Source organism: Hipposideros armiger, unplaced genomic scaffold (genome assembly GCF_001890085.2).
Source record: "Hipposideros armiger isolate ML-2016 unplaced genomic scaffold, ASM189008v1 scaffold_386, whole genome shotgun sequence".
Taxonomy (NCBI): Eukaryota; Metazoa; Chordata; class Mammalia; order Chiroptera; family Hipposideridae; genus Hipposideros; species Hipposideros armiger.
This window is the reverse complement of record NW_017731736.1, coordinates 622,158-642,627: the sequence shown is the minus strand read 5'-3', so window position 1 is coordinate 642,627 and position 20,470 is coordinate 622,158. Positions and strand designations below refer to the sequence as shown.

The 20,470-nt window shown below is 42.0% G+C and overlaps 1 protein-coding gene across 1 annotated transcript in view; it reads left to right on the top strand.

The window, feature by feature from the left end:
- Positions 1 to 20,213, top strand: part of LOC109393716 (RRP12-like protein) — a 71,563-nt gene extending 51,350 nt beyond the window's left edge. Inside the window, 8 exon segments of the mRNA XM_019663208.1 lie at positions 15,564 to 16,384; positions 16,386 to 17,151; positions 17,154 to 17,567; positions 17,570 to 17,746; positions 17,749 to 18,659; positions 18,661 to 19,090; positions 19,093 to 19,336; positions 19,338 to 20,213. Of these exon segments, the coding sequence (XP_019518753.1) occupies positions 15,564 to 16,384; positions 16,386 to 17,151; positions 17,154 to 17,567; positions 17,570 to 17,746; positions 17,749 to 18,659; positions 18,661 to 19,090; positions 19,093 to 19,336; positions 19,338 to 19,620 (4,046 nt within the window). The 3' untranslated portion in view covers positions 19,621 to 20,213.
- The last annotated feature ends 257 nt before the right edge of the window (positions 20,214 to 20,470 follow it).

The window sequence follows — 20,470 nt, the reverse complement described above, 5'->3', positions numbered from 1 at the left end:
GGGCGGGGGGTTGTTGCTAACAAGAAGCCTTTCTTCTCCATTTAAATTTCTCCTCTTTAAGTTCTTTATTCTTCTTCCGTCTCCTTTATGTTTTCTTCTTTCTCTTCTTCCTCTGCTCTTCCTGTCCTCTTTTCGTCTTCTTCACCTCTGTCTGGCTGTCTCCTCAACACTCCCCAGAGTTGGCGGCTGGTGACAATCAGTGAGTAATAAGCAGTCAGAGAGGTGAATTCCAAAGTCAACTGTGGGAAACCAAGCCACACACCACAGTGATGCTTTTCCTTCCTCTCTCCTTGTGCTTCTCCCCTGCGTGAACCAAGGACTTGGGCTTTTCTGCCAGTGCTCTGTGATGGAGTGGAGCAGGAGAAAGAGGAAATAGGAAACAAATGGTGCTTGACTTAATCACACCAGAAGTTCATTTATCAGAATACCAAGTTAATTTATAGCATTATGACACGGAACATCACATTTCAATACACAGAATTAAATCAGGTAGGAGGATATCATGATTTTTTAGATAGGGTCTTTCTTGAGCAGTGGGCCTGCGGAGACATTGCAGACATCTGTCTGCATTACAGCCAGAAAAATAGCTGTTTTCCACATTACTAAGGCAGGGTTTGTTTTGGCTGGAGTCCGTGTGCCTGGTAAAGTACTGGTCTGGTCTGGTTGTTTTGAGGGAGGTCAGAGCACTTCCAATGTATCTGGAGGGAACTAGGCTGGTTTTAAGAAAGCCCTGGGCCTGACAAGTGAGATATTCAGTTCTTTCTTGACTGCTCTTCCTTGCCTTCTGCAGTTCAGGGAAGCAACTAGATTCAGAACCTTATTTCAGAATGCTGAGAGGAGGCTCATGAAATCACAGAGCCTTAGGACTAGAAAGGACTTTAGAGGCCATCGACCTCACCACTGACTAATGTCCCTTCCTTCCTTTTTTCTTCTGCCTTCTATCTGAACAGTAACAGAAACGTTCCACATCCTGAGATAGCACATCCAAAATTTCTAATTTCATAGAAGCTCTAATGTTTGGAGAGCTCTTTTTCCTATTGAGCCAGCATCCCTCTTTGGCCTAAAGTTTCCCCATCGGTCCCTCTCAGTGTTCTTCTGGGACCCTGTGAAACAACTCTTGGATTAGTGTCGAAGGCAACTGGACCCTCTAATGGAATGAATCTCCAACGGTCTTCAGTAGAAATAGCCTTATCACTTGAAGCTGGGATGAAGGAAATTGGTGGAAGCGAGATGTGCCATGAACTCAGCGAGCTTAATCAGAATGGCATAATTCTCTCTTTTTTTTTTTAAGATTTTTTTTTATTGGGGAATTGGGGGAAAGGGGAACAGACAAGTTGTTATCCTTTTGTTCTTCAATCTAGTTGTGGAGGATGTTGCTTCACTGGCCCAAGTTGGCACCATCATTGTGCTCTTCCCGGGCAGTGTCACTGGCCCTCATATGTGGGATCCGAACCGGGGCCCTCTGGCGTCCCAAGCCAGTTCTTAACCAACGCGCCACTTGGCCGGCCCCATAATTCTCTTTCTTGAATGTCTCACTATTAATTCTTTAGAGATGGCATGGAGGCACTCTTTACTATTATTATTAATTTAATACCAAAGGCATAAAAAAAATAGATTCAACACTAAGAAAAAATTTTTATATACAGATTCTCGCCCCCAAATGATAGTCTTTTTCTGGGTTCTTTTCTGATATGATTTTGGGGTGCTGTTTAAAAAAAGACCCAGAAATAAGGTACAACTTTTCTTTAGTAGAAACAGGAAGTCCTAAATTTTGTGTTAAAAGTATGAAGTGTGAGAGCATTAAATTCCTTCAGTTACTAGAGAAGAGACCTACCTCTAAACTTCCTTAGGTGAGAGTCTGAAATCCTGTAACTACCCATAGGTATGGAGGTATTTTTCTACTCTGTTTCTCATTATTTATTAGTTCAACAATGTTTATCAAACACCAATCATACGTCAGGTATGTGCTCCAAATGGATGGGAGTGGGAGAAGGGCAATGTTTGTTTCACCTTCTGAGGCTTAACTTGGAACCAATTTTGTCCATTCCGCTGATAAGTTTGGATGAGATTTGCTGTTCACTAATGGCTTTTCTCTTCCTATCACCATGAAAGTATAGGTGGGGCCAGAGTTTACTGGCCTACTTTCAAAGATGGCATTATTTTTTGATTCATCAAATGGAGCCCCTAAATCCAATTAGCCATCTGGCTTAAATTAATTGTTCATAAATTTAAGTGTGAATTTTAGTGTGTGTTAATATTACCTGCTAATAAATACGTATCTATAGTATTTGTTTATAAAACCATTTTGATTCTTCAGTACCACTTATTTTGTGGCTGAAAAGAAAGTACATTGTTAATCTTGAGTATTGTTATAAAAATAAATGTTGCGCTCTGACAATCCTGAGTGCTCAGGCAGTAAGTGTCTGTACACAGTGATGTTGCCTAGGGATACAGACAGTATCTGGGAACAGAGAAACCAAACTCGGGTTTGGCTGAGGGTTGAGGGGGGAGGTTGCCACCAGGTTCTGGGGAGAACCAAGAGCCAATGCAGTAAGATGTGGCTGGGAAAACAGAAGCCCTTCTTATAAATGGAGATAGCATTCAAGTTGCCTTGCTCTGGGAACCAAGGTTTAGGTTCAGCCAGAAATAGTGGTATGTAAACACCCTGATCCCCTCATGTGCAGGCAGAGAGCTGAGCCAGTAAATACACAGAACGTTTTTTTTATTCTGCAGAAGGCAAATGAAAGCTCAGTTAAGTGTGTTACTTAAATGGAAAGGTAATTTCAATTTGCAAAATGCTGTAAAGGTCCTGCCATTCTGCAGGACTAACAGAAAAAAATAATTAAAAAATGAAATCCTTTGCCTCATCCCATTAGCTTCCAACCAGCAACTCTTCAAATAAGTGCACAGAGATGGGAAGAGGGGAAGTGCAGGTCAGACGCTTTAGGGCTCACAACCTGAACTCCCCTTTTGGCAGCTTGTTTTGTCCTTTAGGTTGTTAAGTGTTAGGGGACTACCTTCTGTCTGGCTTTAGTTGACCATGCCTTTTCTATCTTGTGTTTTTTCCCTATCTTCTCATCAGTCTAAAGGAATCTGGGGATGATGGTAGAAGAGTTATTGAGTGGTCAGGTTCGTTGGAGGGGAAATATCTCGCTGCTTGAAAAGCCATGCCTCAGATTATTCTTTTTTTTTTTTAAGATTTTTATTGGGGAATTGGGGGATGGGAACAGTGCTGGGGAATTGGGGGAAGGGGGACAGACAAGTTGCTGTCGTTTTGTTCTTCAGTCTAGTTGTGGAGGATGTTGCTTCACTGGCCCAAGTTGGCACCATCATTGCGCTCTTCCCGGGTGAGGCAGATCAGTCGCCGGCTTCTGGACGGCCACCACTGCGGCTGCTGACCACTCACGCTGGCTGCTGGCTACACACGGTAGCCCATGGCAACCCACTGCCACAGGGGCTGCAGCCTACGCTGTCGCCGGCTCACGGCAGCCCAGCTCCAGGTTGAGCTGTTGTTCAGCATCTTAGCTGTGGAGGGCAGTGTCACTGGCCCTCATATGTGGGATCCGAACCGGGGTCCTCTGACATCCCAAGCCAGTTCTTAACCATCGTGTCACTCGGCCGGCCCAGATTATTCTTGTATGATTTAATTTCATCCAAATTGTGGGGAGATGAGGATATCCTGCATCATCCAGTGCAGCAGCCACTAGTCACACGAAGCCATCCATATGGCAATCAAACACATGAAATGTGGGTAATGTGACTAAAACTAAAATGTTAACTTAACGATACCTTTTAAAGGAATGAGGAGAGAAGATGTTTGGGCAGGAGAAGATGCGGTAAAGAATTATCACAGGAGCACCTTGTCCCCCTGTGTACAATCAATAAAGAATCTGGGCAAGTTAGTTAACAGTTAGGGTTAATAGGACTGGAAAATCATTTTGAAAATGTATATTGCACTTGGTTACAAGGAAAATAGAAAAAGAATAATAAATATTGTAAGTACTAACACCTTGAGGTAAAATAGAAATGCTAAAATACATTAGTGACAAAGTCAGGAGGACAAAGGTCATAATGATACATATTACACACTAAGAAGAAATGGGGAAAAATGGTTTTAAATAATAGATTATTTACTATTTCTTATAATTGTGAAAGAAAATGTGATGATACATGCTATGGAAAAGGTTAATATGTAAGTCTGTTTTTGTGTCATTGCTAAAATGAAAAAAAATTGGATATCATCTATAATTTATTTTATTCTTATAAATTGTCAATGACTGGAGTATAGCCTAAATTTTTGAACTGTGGATTACAACCCACTAGCCGGTTACAAAATCAATTTAGTGGGTCACAATAAGCATTTAAAAGTAGAATGGAAATTATCAGAGTGCATGTCATAATGTAAGGAAAATTACTGTTCTGTGATATTTGTTTTTATTAGTGTGTGTGTGTGTGTGTGTGTGTGTGTGTGTGTGTGTGTGTACAGTGGGTCTGTGGTTGAAAATACTTGAAAACCACCAGCCCAGATGACTTCTCACGAACCCTTCTAATTCTGGTATATAACAATTCTGTATGTTAAACAAGTTGAAAAAAAATTGATTTCTGTAGATAGAAATCATTTTGTAGGATTTTAGGGAGTACTTCCATCTGTGAATAGCACTAGTTTCTGCTGAATGGAATTTGACTTTAGGTGTCTCCACTTTGGATTGCAAAAAAAGTGTTTAATTATTAAAGCACCACCATTCTCATCTGTAAGGCAGTCCAAAAATATGGAGCTGGTAGACATAATTAAGGGAAAGCTCCATTATATGAAAATATTTCTTCTATATATCTGTATTATGTATTTCTATATATATGTATTTCTCTGTATGAGTTTATCAGAATTATCCAATTAATTGGGGGCTTCTAAGTACATGAATTAGAATAAATGTCTATGATTTTTTTTAAAAAAACCTGGTTGGTATTACAGGTATTGTAACATTTTTTTGCCTTTCTTGATAACATATGTATGCATAAACTTTGCACATGATGATTCTTTAAAGAGCAGTCAGTGCAGCATTTACAAGAATACACATGATCTCTGCTGGCTTTTCACACAGTAATTTAATAGAAAGAAGCTCAGCCCATCCTTCCTTATTACGTTTCTTTGCTATTATCCATAATAGCCCAGTTTTGAACTTGTGGAGATGATGATGCACTGTCTAAACAGGCCAGTTCTGTGGCATATAATTCCACAGAGTGCTGCCTAAGAACCTGTGGTGGTGGGAAGAGGGTTAGGTTTCCTAATAGCCTGTACTAAGCATGCATTGGTCGGCTATTTTGATAAACCTTGTAGAGGATTCTTGACAACTGAGCACAGTCAGGTGAGGTGAATGTTGTTTTTTGATCTGTAGCCTTAATAAAAATTTCATCACGATGATGTATTTTTGCTCTGTGCACAGCTATGTGCACACGTCATGTATGCATGACATACTCTTGGTATGTCCTCATGGTCTTTGGCCATACTATGCTCACAAGTTTTACAAGTAAAAATGATACGGCATTCACCAGAACTGACTCTGATATGATCAAACATATTGGTATAAAGACAGTAAAATTATACATTGAGAGAAGTTGGCTTATGTCCAAATAAGCACACACATTGTGATTCCGTAGGCAACTGATACAAAAATGCAAAAATGTCTTATCAAAGGAGAAATAAAATAACAGCCCTGGAAACAATGCAAAGTTTATTTTACAGTGACGACATCTTTGCTACCACTAGTATTCTCCTATGGATTTCTTGCATTTCATCAGCAGGAGTTTTTGGTCTAGTTTTAGCAATGCTGATGCGACATTTCCTTTTGGCTCCAATCTCTTAACAGCTTTAATTAATAGTACTTATTCAGCTCATGCTTAGCAATTTTATTTTTGCAAGATGATTTATAATCATTTTTATTAGTTATTCTAAATTGAGATTTAGAATGGCATGTCATAAAGAAAATGCTTCATGTTTGAGAAAGGAGACTATTCCTACCCAGCATTTGTCTAAATAGCATAATTATGGCTACATTACTCATGGATTGTTAATTATTTATTCTTTAATCTGTACATAGATGTAAATACACCACTTCAACCTACAATTATGGAAGGTCTGTAAACCTTCCACAGCAGTTCAACTGATATCTGTAAGAATTCTTACAGCAAAGTTGAGTATGTGTCTATGGTAAAACACTATTAAAGAAAAGGATAGTTGCAGTAATGATATAAATTATTAGATACTTATGACAATCTAAATTTGGTAGTGTATATAATGATGCCATGCCATTAGAAATCAAGAGTATCAGTATAATATCACTTTTATTTATATAAAAGTAGTACATTTTTAAATTTTAATTTTATATTAGTTTCAGGTGTATAGCACAGTGGTTAGACATTTATATAATCTATGATCTGATCCCCCAATAAGTCCAGTACCCATCTGATACCCTACATAGTCTTTACAACATTACTGATTATATTCCCCATACTGTATTTCACATCCCCATGACTACAAACTTGTACTTCCTAATCCCTTCACCTTTTTCACCCATCTCCCCACCCCCTCCCATCTAGCAACCATCAATTTGTTCTCTGTATCTATGAGTTTATTTCTGTTTTGTTGGCTAGTTTATTCTGTTCTTTAGATTCCACATGTAAGTGAGATCATATGGTATTTATCTTTCTCAGTCTGACTTATTTTATTTAGCATGATATCCTCTAGGCCCCTCCATGTTGTTGTTGCAAATGGTAAGATTTCATTCTTTTTTAAGACAGAGTAATACTTCATTGTATAAATGTACCATAATTTCTTTATCTAATTGTCTATTGATTGGTATTTCAGTTGTTTCCGTATCTTGGCTATTGTATATAGTGCTGCAGTGAACATAGAGGTTTTTTTTTGAATTAGCAGTTTGGGTTTCTTTGGATAAATACCCAGAAGTGGAATTGCTGAGTCATAAGGTAGTTCTATTTATAGCTTTTTGAAGAACCTCCATACTGTTTTCTATAATGGTTGCACCCAATTAGCAATCCCGCCAGCAGTGCAAGAGGGTTGCCTTTTCTCAATATCCTCACCAACACTTGTTGTTTGTTGATTTATTGATGATAGCCATTCTGACAGGAGTGAGGTGGCATCTCATTGTGGTTTTAATTTGTATTTCTCTCATGATTAGTGACGTTGAGCATCTTTTCATATGTCTATTTGCCATCTGTATGTCCTCTTTAGAGAAGTGTCTATTTAGGTCCTCTGCCCATTTTTTAATTGGATTGTTTGTTTTTTTGATGCTGAGGTATATGAATTCTTTATAAAATTTGGATATTAGCCCCTTATCAGATGTATCATTGGCAAATACCTTCTCCCATTCATATATTTTTACATGAATGTATTTTTGTTTTGTTGATAGTTTCCTTTGCTGTGAAAAAACTTTCTACTTTGATGTAGTTCTATTTGTTTATTTTTAAAAAGTAGTTTATACTGATAGAGCATGTATTAATGTGTTTGTAATAAGATGAAACTGGTAATTGGAAAATACCTTTTCACACAATATGAATCAAGGTTGTCATTAAAATGTTGATTTTTGAATTGAATTTTCTAGATTTTGTATATACCAAAGGACACAAAAATTATCATAAGCAATATTTTAATGACTTTATATATATTAGTTTTGCATACATTACAGACTGTAATCTATAAATTCAAAGCCCTGAAACTAGGAAATTTGAAATGAAAATTTCTAGTTACATTAACTCAGTACACAATTTTCAACTGATTTTTGATTATTCAAAGACCTTGTAGTCTTGGATTATGTGTACCTCAGTTGGCCTTTTGTATCTGCCTTTTGGATATTACACTACATATGTAAAAGTCTTTATCAGAGCAGGCCTCCAGAAAGCAGAAACGGTGAAACAGTGACCAGCTTCCTTGCTTGCTGGGGAAGGCAATGGTGAGAAAAGGAAAATAAGACCAACTAAGAAACCCTCTACCCCAGCGAAACTGGCACCTGCCTGATTTAAAGCCATATTTTCAGAATTAAATCCAATATTCAGACTATCAAATGATGAAAATGGATTTCATGAAAAGTTTTCTTTCCCTGGTTACCATGGTGTGTATGAGAGAAAGGAACTGTGAACAACAACCTAGGTTTATGGGAAAAGAACCCAATTAAAAAATCGGAATGTCAGGCAAACACACCCTTGACTCGGTGTGTCTCTTTTTTTTAGGAACGAGTAATATAAACATGTAGCCACACAAAATCCTCATAGATATTAAATATGATAAAAAAATTTACGAATGTACCACTGTGACTTGAATGAAAGGGCATGTCTAAACACAATGAGTCCAATTCTCTGCTTACACTGGCAAAGAAGCCAGCTACTGGGCCTAAAAAAACAGTTTAGTTTTATTAGCTAAATAAACAGACTAATCTACACCACCGCTGCCCTGCTCCCACTTACCCAAAGCTTTTTCAAAACCTGGGATGTTTCTCACAGGCAAGTTATAGATTTTAAATGGTGAAGCGAGGTTTTAAATATACCAAAGTTCGAGTGATGGTTTCTATGGTGAGCTTCCTTCAGCCACTTACCTGGGATGGCAAAGTACCTCCCCTTCTAATATCAAATCCCTAAGTCCCTTTAGCCCTGTAACAATGTGCAGAAAAAGGAATGGCTGGCTTTGAGAAGGGTATTTGGTGTTGGCAGGCACTTCTCCTGTCAGTATAGATTCTGATTCCTCATCAGACCAGATTCTAGACATTCTGCTCGAACTCCATCCCTTTTTGCCACCCATGGTGTTTTGGGTCAGGGCAGAAGGAGAGTATGGGTGAAGTATGGGTGGGCCAGCAAGGGATGAGCTAGCTTTTGTGTGCTTTCCACATAGCAAGTATCCGAACGGGAATTTGATGTGAACTGGAGAACAGAGTCCTGAAGGAACATATTTCATTGTCACCTGGCAGATCTTAAAAGTCCAGTCTTTTTACTCAGAAAATACCTGGGTAGATTTCATGGTACCTCATAGGTGGCTTATTAAAAAATATGTGTGTAATAAAATACCAACAAAATGAAAAAATGCAATGCTAATTATAAAAACAAATGTAGGTAGAAAATGTGTGTATATTTATGTGTGTGTAGATTTATGCATCTATGTCTGTATAATGAAAATTGACCAAGGTCATGCAGGTAGTAAATGAATGAGCCAGGATTTAAACCCATGTAGTTTGATTCTAGAGTCAACAGTCTTAACCAAGACCCAGGACTCCCTCTTTTTCCTTGATCTCCATTTGGAAGGAATTAAACGCATGCCCTATTGTTCTTTCTTATACACATTTCCAGGTAAATGTTAACTCTAGGCCTTTTTATTTTCACCAAGAACAAAGGAACAGCTATTATAAATGTCAAATTTTGTCTGATGCCATTCTTTGGATGCTTGATAAAAATTTAATTCTTCTGCTACATATTGAGCTTTTTTCATGTGGAATCCCATTTTATTTCTATAGCAATTTAACAAAAAAGCAAAGGAACATTCACTTCATAGATTCAGAAACCAGCTTAAATAATGAGGAGAGGAAACCAGAAATGGGGAGAGAGGTGTGTGTGCAGAGGGAAGAGGAATGTAATATCAGGGAGTTGGTGGGATATCATGACATGGAAGATAGTATACATGAAAGATGAGGTAAATGAAAGGTAGGAAATTAGAATAAAGGAGGGAACTATAAAAAAAACCCAACCTTGGTCTAAAGAAAGTACATTAGTAAAGATGATTTGACAAAAATATCCACAGACTAGCAACACAGTGTTTATATCTTTTTTACCATATTTGAAGTAAAAAAATAAAAAACCCTGATAATTTTTCAAAAATGGGCTTTGTATTAACTTCTCCTTACTGCCACACACTCTTTTCTTATACTGGCTAGATGTTAAAAATGGGGCTTTGGTGAACTCTGAAGGAAGATCTACCTTTTGGAGAAGTAGGGCACCTTCAATAATAAATACTTATCCTCCAGATAAATATAAAAATCTTAAGAATGCATACAATTGCAAAGAAACCATATTTCCTCAGTACTGGTTAGGATTCTATGCCGAGGAGGGTATGTGTCTATCAAGGGGCAGAAGAAGGAGACGTTCAGTGTTTCCAACTTGATTTTCTTTCCCTTGCAAAGATGAAATCATGTGAGAGCAATAGGGTTTTGATGGAGACATCAATCACCCTGAACTCTTCTCTACAAAGCAAATAAGCTTCTCAGTGTACATTAAATAAACAACTTGTGTGATTGCCCTAAAGGCAAGTACAGTGTTATAGGGTAAGAAAAGGTATCATGTGGCAATATGATTATTTCATTAACTTACTCTCTCAGAACATTTATTGCCCCACCCAAGTATCATCATTCATGTCCCATTGTTGGGTGTTGCTGAGGGGATGATGTCAGTGGCAGGGAATGTGAAGATAGGAAAGTCGTCTCCAGTTACCACCGTCCCGTCAGGCATAGAGGTGATGGCTCCCCAGACTTCCATACGGCGGCAGATCTCCATCTGTCCTCTTTCAATTATGACTATTGTCTAATCTTATTTATAATTCATAAATTGCCTACTTGTGTATTTATTTAATGTTTATCTGCTGTAGGAACTCTACCACAAGCTCTGTGAGGACAGGGACTGTATCATGTCTGGTTAACTTGTTTATTCCCACTACTGAGCATAGTGTTTGATGCATAATAAATTCTATAAATTGCTGAATGAACAAATACTGCAAAACAGAGTAGAAGCATGGCAGGTGATAACAGATAATTATAGGCGCTAGGTCTAACTTGTGTTCTAGGGTAACTTTATTAAGTCTATTTAAGGGATGAAGGAAAAATAACATGATACAATATGAAAGAATAATGCCTACTCTCATGAATTATTTAATTCTGTTCTCAGGGTTTAATAAAGGAATAAAAAGGTATGGATATAAACCTGTTTCTCTTCTTCTATCATTCTGTCCATATTTCCACTCCAATTTACTAATTGGGTATAGGGTTACCATAAGGCTTGCAGTCCCATAGGAAATAAAGAGATAAATTTAAAAATGAAGACTATTCCAGTGCTTATTTCTATGCCAAGCTATTACCTTAATTCAATCAACATCATTTGGAAGAGATAATATTCTTGCTTACCCAATTGAAGATAGAATATAATTGAGGCATTCAATATGTTTGATGAACTGAGAGGTTTATTTAAAATTATTTTAGTATTATAATTGTGTCTTTGCATAGCTATTGAACAACTGTTAATTCCCTCACCTCTACCATCAGCAGCACTGACAATCCACTATGATCATAATAATGGAGGTTACCCAAAAGATCAATAGTAAAACCAAACTTCAACCCCAGAGCGATCTGATTCCACAGCTCATGCTCTTTTCTGTCACAATCCTGTTACAAAGTGTAATCTCCATAGGGAGGTTCTCTTACAAGGACTAGGACAGTTGCATTGCATTTGATACCACGATCTTTGGCAGAGACTAGAGGTGCAGGGAACTAGATAGATATCATAATTACACAGAAAGAAGGGTGACAACTTTTTAGAAAGGGATGAGTAACACAACTGGGAAGAAAGTATTTCAGGCCAGGTTGGTCACATCAGATGCATCATTTGGCCATGGGAGTAGGCAGGCCATTAAATACTTTATAAAGTTAACTTTTTAATATACTGTTTTCCTTCACTTTTACTGAATAATGAGAATGGTTATGGGCTTTATTTTTGTCATGCCATTTTTGTCAGGTTGTCTAACTTAAGTGAAGTGGAAGTGTCCATTGTGTGTGATATTAGTGCCTCTCAGGAGTGTACCCACCATCAGCTGCTTCAGCCCTCAGTCGTAATTTAGGTGCATCAATACAAGGTAACAGAATGCTTTGCTAAATATTCTGAAATAGGATTTTCACACCTCCCTCCAACTCTAACATACTAGATACAGTCTTTTGGTCTGTTTCTTTCTGTAGTGGTATCCCAGAGTAGTTTTGTAGCATTCCAATCACTGCTGTAATATAATTGACTGATCTCAGTCTGATGCAATAGGGGCGGTTGGGGAAGAGTGAGGAGGCACAGTATAGTCTGCAATAAAACAAAACAAGAGGTACAAAGACATACTAAGAAGACATAAAAGGTAATTTTTTTCATAAATAAACACAATTACATTCCATTATATTTTATTAATGTAGTCTGCCTTTAGTTTCAACCAGGGATTGGCCACACCCATTTATTTGCATATTGCCTACAGCTGCTTTCTCACAACAATGGCAAAAGTTGAGTAGTCGAGACAACCAAAAACATTTACTATCTGACTTTTTACAGGAAAAGTTTGGTGACTCCTGACTTAAATTAATTTCTTATCCTATTTTTTATTGAGTAAACATTCATGAAATATAACCAGTCCCTAAATTCAAACTCTTCAGAAAACAAAAAATATTTGTTTTGAAGTTATTACAACATTTAAAAAAATAACATGACCCCATAAGTACCAAAATAAAAATTTCCATATGACAGCCAAAACATTCTAGGGCTCTAAATACTGAGTGTGTTAGTTTATTTCTTTGGAAAGAAATGAAAAAAATAAAATTTAAGCACATGTAGTTACTGCTTTTAGCAGCTTCCAGAATTTTAACACTCCAATTAGAGTCCCAATATTAGTATTATCCATACACATAATAGTAAAGGCAGAAGTAGAGTCAAGGGCCTTGAGTTCAGTTTATTTTGTCCATAAAAGACTAAAAATTTTGTATTTATTATGGATCTGCAAGGGTAATCAAGACATATTGGCTCCTGCAGAGTAAAATATGATCAAAGACCAGCATTGTCAGAGCCAGGAGGCAGTAGCTAAAATTACTGCTGTCTCTTGGGATGTAATTTATTTATTTATTTATTTATTTATTTATTTATTTATTTATTTATTTTTTAAAGAAGGAAATCTTTTTTTGTTTTTAATTGGGGAACTGGGGGATGGGAACAGCACTGGGGAATCGGGGGAAGGGGAACAGACAAGTTGCTGTCCTTTTTTGTTCTGCAGTGTAGTTGTGGAGGACGTTGCGACACTGGCCCAAGTTGGCACCATCATTGCGCTCTTCCCGGGCCAGGCAGATCAGTCGCCGGCTTCTGGGCGGCCGCTCACAGAGGCTGCTGGCCGCTCACGCTGGCTGCTGGCTACACACGGTAGCCCATGGCAACCCACTGCCACAGGGGCTGCAGCCTACACCGTCTCCAGTGACTCACTGCAGCCAGCTCCAGGTTGAGCTGTTGTTCAGCATCTTAGCTATAGAGGGCAGTGTCACTGGCCCTCAATGTGGGATCCGAACCGGAGTCCTCTGGCGTCCCAAGCCAGTTCTTAACCAACGCGCCACTCGGCCAGCCCTGGGATGTAATTTATTGTTAGCACTTGCTTAAGTCACTCATATGAAGAAGTGATTAATCACCAAATATTTCTCATTGTTGTAGAGGCAAAACAAATTGACTTTATTCACTCATAAGATAGCAGGTACCAATTCCTAGGAAAATAGTTGCCTTTCAAAATTTAGTACATTGTGTTAACATAGTTTTCAAATCAAATTATTATTTTTAGAGAAGTATCCTAACATCCAAGGCCAAATTCTCATAATTCACACTTCTTGAAAGAAAATATTTAGTGGTAAGAAAATAAAAAATACAGAGGATTATTTCTGAAAACAAAACAACTTTGTCTTTCAATTCCCTAACCACCTGTCATGCCTAAGAATTTTATTCATAAGTAATCTATTCTATTTGTAGCTCCACTCATGTGAACTTAGTAATATCTGCAGGAAAAGTGCTTATAGAAAGTAAGGGAATTCACAAGATTTGAAATGTGCATCAGGGCTTTAAAATGTGGCTTCATTTGCTAGCTTTTATCACACTTGAATATGTATGCCTTACTCTCAAACTTAATTTTACCAAGAAGAATTAAGTGCCAAATTTATTTCTGTACTTCACATTCCTTGTCTGACCCACAGTAATATTATTCAACCTTCACTTGAGTAAGTAAAATGGTGTTTAGTTTAAGAATATTGTTTGGGTATTGCATGCTCCTTTAGAATGTAGCATTGAACTGTACAGAAAGCATATTGGTACGATCATAGCTTAAATGTATGTATTTCCGGGATGTTTGATTAACTGGCTGATCTGGTTACAATTGCTGCTTAATGAACTACCTCAACATTTAGACGCTTACGATAATCATATTATTATGCTCATGGAGTCTGTGGGTCAGGACAGGGCACAACAAGATGGCTTGTCTCTGCTCCACAGTATCTAGGATCTCAACTGAGAAGGTTTGCAGTCTGGGGTGATTTGATGGCTGGGATGCAATCATCTAGAGGCCCCTTCACTCATGTCTGGCATCTGAGTTGGGAAGACCTGGAGAGTAGGACTGCTACCTGGACTGCCTACAGGTGGCTTCTCCATGTGGCTCTTCCAAGTGGCTTGTCTTGGAGCCAAGCATGGCAGCTTTAGGACAACTGAATTTCTTACATGCCAGTTCAAGGCTCCAAGCATGACTGTACCAGCAAACAAACTGATAGCTACACCATCCTTTATGATTCAGACTTGGAAGATACACAGTCTCACTTCCATTGTGTTCCACTGGTCAAAGCAATCCTAAACACTTTCAGATTCAAGGAGAGGAGAATTAGACTTTACCTCTTAATAGGGGAGTGGCAAGGTCACACTGGACAATAGGATGTGGGAAGGGGAGGTGTTGCTGACACTCTCCCTCTTTGGGAAATATAATCTGCTATACTGGCCAAAGAAAAAGTAAGTACACAGTTGATAAAATGTAAGTGTTCAGTGTTATGTTAACATTTTTGGGATGTTGGTTATTAGAATTGGATGTCTAAAAGAGATCTCAAAGTTGCTGTGTTCAGAACAGTGTTCTGTGTCTTCCCCCAAAATCAAAACAATGATTTTTGTCTTCAAAGTTGGTCCTTGGCAGATGTCACCATCTTAGAAAATGGTATCACTTTGTAGCCAAAACTTAGGAGTCAGTTTTGATTTGTCTTTACTCTACTTTTTTTTTTTTTAAGCTGAGCCATCCTGCCACCTGTTGGCAGCTCAGCTCCGGCGGGACTCTAACCGCTGTTGCTCAGAGCTCGCACTCTCGAGCGACCTCTTAACCAACTGAGCCACTCGGCCGGCCCAGCCTTGATTTGTCTTGGTCTTTTAACTTTTATATCTACTATATCAAGTCCATTCAGTTCTGCCATCTAAAATGTCTCTCAAACTTATTCACTTCTCCATCTTCAGTGCCACCCCACTACTGCAAACCATCAATTCTGTTTCAATCTGTTTTTCCATTTAGTAGTAAGAATGAACTTCCCAAACCATAAATTTGATTATGTGACACCTTTGTTTTAACTATTTAGTAGCTTTGGTTGCTCCTTGAATAATGATCTTAAATTCTTCTGAACATAAAAAACACTGCAAGATTTGCCTTCTGCCTTCTCCAAATCTCATCTCATACCACTCTCACCTTTACTCATTGTCCTCCACCCTCACCAAATCTTTAGTTCCTCAACTCCCAAGAGACTTTGCACGTACTGTTTTCACCAGGAGTGTTTTCTGCACAGCTGTATGCAAGGCTTGCTCATTTAAAATTTGCTGTTGGGGTTCTGCGTGTTTTTCTGAGTCCCTGGAAGCCGGTCTTTCAAGTTTAGTAGGCATGGGTCGCTCCAGGAAGTTGCCCTCTGGTGTCTCCGCTAAGTTGAAATGCTGGAAGGAAGGCCAAAGCAGCGACAGCAACCCTGCCATCTGCCGCCACCGCCAGGCCACCTGCAGCCACTTTTTCAGCCCGCCCTCAGGTGGAAAGAGCGACCTGACAGTTGATGCTGTAAAGTTGCATAATGAGTTGCAGTCAGGATCCCTGCACCTGGGCAGAAGCGAAGCCCCTGAGACAGCCATGGAAGAAGAGGCGGCAGCTCTCACCGAGAAGTCCTCCGCCACCTTCCTGAGCTGCCCCTCCGACTGCACTCATGTCACCTTCCGCAAAGTGCAGCGCTTCTGGGCGTCCAACTCTGCTGCCCACAAGGAGATCTGTGCTGTTCTGGCTGCTGTCACTGAGATGATTCGCTCCCAGGGAGGAAAGGAGACGGAGACTGAGAGCTTTGCAGCACTGATGATGACGATGGAAGTGGTGGAATCTCCGGAGTCTCTGGCTGCGGTTGCTTACCTGCTGAACCTTGTCCTGAAGCGAGTGTCCAGCCCTGTGCTCATTAAGTTCTCCGATACTTCCAAAGCCTTCATGGAAATCATGTCAGCCCAGGCAAGCAGTGGCTTCACCTCTGCCCTCCGGTGGGTCCTCTCGTGCCTGGACACCCTTTTGCAGAAGCTAGGACCTGGATGCCTGGGGCTACCCTGTGACCTTGCAGGTGTACCATGGGCTGCTGAGCTTCACTGTGCACTCCAAACCCAAGATCCGGAAGGCTGCCCAGCACGGAGTGTGCTCAGTCCTAAAGGACAGTGAATTCACGTTTGGTGAGAAGGCCCCTGCCCATCACCCTGCTGCCATTTCCACCGCCAAATTCTGCATCCAGGAGATAGAGAAGTCTGGAGGCTCCAAGGAGGCCACCACCGTGCTGCACATGCTGACACTGCTGAAGGACCTGCTGCCCTGTTTCCCGGAAGGCATGGGGAAAAGCTGCAGTGAGACTCTCCTCAGGGTCATGACCTTGAGCCATGTGCTGGTGACAGCCTGTGCCATGCAGGCCTGTCATAGCTTCTTCCATGCCAAGCGAGGCCCGGGTACCCTGCCTGCGGAGCTCAATGCTCAGATCATCACGGGCTTGTATGACTATTTTCCCAGTGAGAATGACTTACAACCCCTGCTGGACTGGCTTAAGGTCATGGAAAAAGCCCACATCAACCTGGTCAGGCTACAGCGGGACCTGGGGCTGGGCCATGTCCCTCGCTTTTTTGGAACTGCGATGACCTGCCTCCTCTCCCCCCACTCACAGGTGGTGACAGCTGCTACCCAGAGTCTCCAGGAGAATCTGAAGAAGTGTGTCGCTCCTCACATGGCCGACATTGGCTCCGTGACCTCCTCAGCCTCAGGCCTTGGCCAGTATGTTGCCAAGATGTTCAGGGTAGTGGAAGAGGGTCTGACTACAAAGTCCATGTGGCTTGGAGCTCCGTGTTGCAGCTGCTGTGTGTCTTCGTCGAGGCATGTGGGAGGCAGGCCCATCCTGTGATGAAAAAGTGCCTCCAGTCCCTGTGTGACCTGCGCCCCTGCCCCCACTTCCCCCACACAGCAGCTCCGGACCGGGCAGTGGGGGCTGCGGTGGCCAGCATGGGACTTGAGGTGGTTTTACAGGCTGTGCCTCCGGAAATTGACGGCTCTGAAGAGACTCTGGATTTCCCACGGAGCTGGCTGCTGCCCGTCATCCGGGACCATGTGCGGGAAACACGACTTGGTTTCTTCACCGCCTACTTCTTGTTCCTGGCTACCACCCTGAAGAGCGAAGCAATGGACCTGGCCCAGGTGGGCAGCACAGTGGAGTCCAAAATCTATGACACGCTGCATGGCGGATCTGGACCCTCCTGCCTGGGTCCTGCACGAGGCCGACAGACGTGGCCACCTCCTTCAAAGGGTTGGCATGGATGCTGGGCACAGCCATCAGTGAGTGCCCAGACCTGAGGGTCACTGTGTGCCAGGCCCTGTGCACCCTCATTACCAAGGGCTGTGAAGCAGAGGCTGACCTGAAGTGAGCTGCTTTGCCAAGAACTTCCTGCCCATCCTTTTCAACCTGTATGGGCAGCCTGTTGCAGCGGGGGACACCCCAGCCCCTCACCGGGCTGTGTTGGAAACCATGAAAACTTACCTCACCATTACTGAGCCTCAGTTGGTGAATGGTTTCCTGGAAAAAGCGAGTGAGAAGGGGCTCAACCCTGCTAGCTCCGACTTCACCAGATTATCTGTCCCGGACCTGGTTGTGGCCTTGGCTCCCCATGCTGACGAAGCTGCCATCAGCAAGCTGTACTCCACCATTCGGCCCTACCTAGAGAGCAAGGCCCATGGGGTACAGAAGAAGGCCGACTGCATGCTGCAGGAGGTATGTACCAGTCCCCAGGGCCCCGGGGCCTGCTTCGTTCAGAGCCACCTGAACGATCTCAAGAAGACCCTGCTGGACTCACTGCAGACCACCTCCTCACCTGCCAAGATGCCCCGTTTGAAGTGCCTCATCCATATTGTGAAGAAGCTCACAGCCGAGCATGAGAAGTTCATCACTGCCCTCGTTCCGGAGGTGATCCTGTGTACCAAGGAGGTGTCGGTGGGTACTCGGAAGAATGCCTTCACCCTGCTGGTGGAGATGGGCCATGCTTTCCTTCGGTTTGGCCCGAGCCAGGAAGAGGCCCTGCAGCGCTCCCTCGTCCTGATTTACCCCGACCTTGTGGGCACTGTCACCGTGGTCAGCGGCAGCATCCTGGCCCTGGCCCACCTCCTTTTCGAGGTCAAAGGTCTGATGGGGATCAGCACAGTAGAGCAGCTGCTGGAAAACACGTGCCTGCTCCTGACCTCCCACATGCGGGATGTGGCCACATCAGTGCTGGGCTTCATCAAGGTGGCAGTGGTTGTCATGGACTTGGCACTCCTGGCCAACCATGTGCAGTGTGCAGCTGGTGATGGAAGCCATCGGGAAGCTTTCAGAAAATGTGCAGCGGCACTTCCTTATGAAGCTTCAGAACCTGTTCACCAAGTTCCTCCGCATGTTTGGGTTTGGCCTGGTGAAGAGGCTGCTGCCTGAGGGGTACCACAAAGTCCTGGTCCACATCCGGAAAGCCAAGGCCCGCGCCAAGAGGCACCGTCGTCTGAATCAGGCTGCCGAGGAAGAGGAGGAGGAGGAGCCTGCCCAGGGTAAAGGTGACAGCATCGAGAAGATTTTGGCAGACTTGGAGGACGAGGACAATGAGGAGGAAGAAAGGAGCCGTGGCACGGAGCAGCAGAGGCTGACTCAGCAGAGGAGCCGGGCATGGCTGAAGGAGGGTGGTGGGGATGAGCCTCTCAACTTTCTGGATCCCAAGGTGGCCCAGTGAGTGTTAGCCATCAGCCTGGGCCTGGCCGCGGCAAGAAGAAGGACCATAGCTTCAAAGTGAGTGCCGATGGCCGGCTGATCATCCGGGAGGAGGAGGAGGATGCTGCCACCACCAAGATGGAGGAAGAGGAAGGCATTAAAAGGGAGGATGAAGAGATGGCTGACCTGATGGAAGACTTGGGCATCAGGGGCAAAAACCCCCAGAAGCTCAAACGTCAGAAAGAGCCTGACGATGAGGAGCTGGAGATGCCCCTAGTACCAGGCTGGAGGCTCTGGCATCCATCATCTTGTGGCCAAGAAGGCTACACCTGGGGCCAAACACAAGGCCAAGAAAGCAAAGGGTGATGTGGAGAAGGAAGGTCAGCTTGACCCCTCTGCCTACATCCCCCTGAACAGAGCCAAGCTCAACCGCAGGAAGAAGATGGAGCTGCAGGGACAGTTCAAAGGCCTGGTGAAAGCTGCTCAGCGGGGGTCACGGGTGGGACACAAGCTCCACAGAAAGGATCAGAGCCCCAAGGCGCCCAGGCCTGCTCCGTAGCCCAGCCTGAGGCTCCTTGTCAGCCCCCGAGCTGCCTTGACACCAGCTCAATTCTTCAGTCTGTGGTAGAGCCTGGACTCAGACGGACTTGTTGGAACCAGGGCGTGACTCCCACAGGTGCCCAGGATTTTGGAAGTTCCAAACAGGAATCACCTTTTAGAGACATCCCTGAGGCCTGGAGTTGGGAATGTGGCCTCAGTGCCAGTGAGACAGCTGTGTTTTCCGCCCAAAGTGGCCGTGTGCCACAGACTAGATGGTCTTCCATTTCCTCCAGCTGCTTACAGCCACGTGGCATTCTCAGCATGGCTGCCGTCTGGGTCTGTGAGATGTGCTGTGACCAGACATAGAATAAACATGCACTACCATGTGTTGTTCTTAGAAAATAAATAAATAAATAAATAAATAAATAAATAAATACATAAAAGTAAAATAAAATTTGCTGTTACCTCTTCAAGCCTGCCCCGACCAGCCAATCTGAAGTATTCTATCTCATTGCTCTCTCTTTTATTATCATATTAATTTCTATAATAAAGCTTCTGATTCTATATATTTCTTTACTTGATTGCCTCTCTTTTCAACTAGAATTTAAGCTCCCTGAAGGCAATGGCCTTGTCTGTCTTGCTCACCCCTGTTTCTTCAGTACTTTGCCAAATCTTGTGCATAAAGGGCATTCCATAAACGTTTTTTTGAATGAATAAATGAAAGATTGTTTAAAACAAGGCAAAAATTGTATGTTTAAGTTTAATTTCTCATGTCTACATCCATATTTTACTCAAGCCTATGACTTAACATAAAAGATAATGTTTACATTAATAACCACAGAGAAGTAAAAAGTTACAAGTGCTTTTTG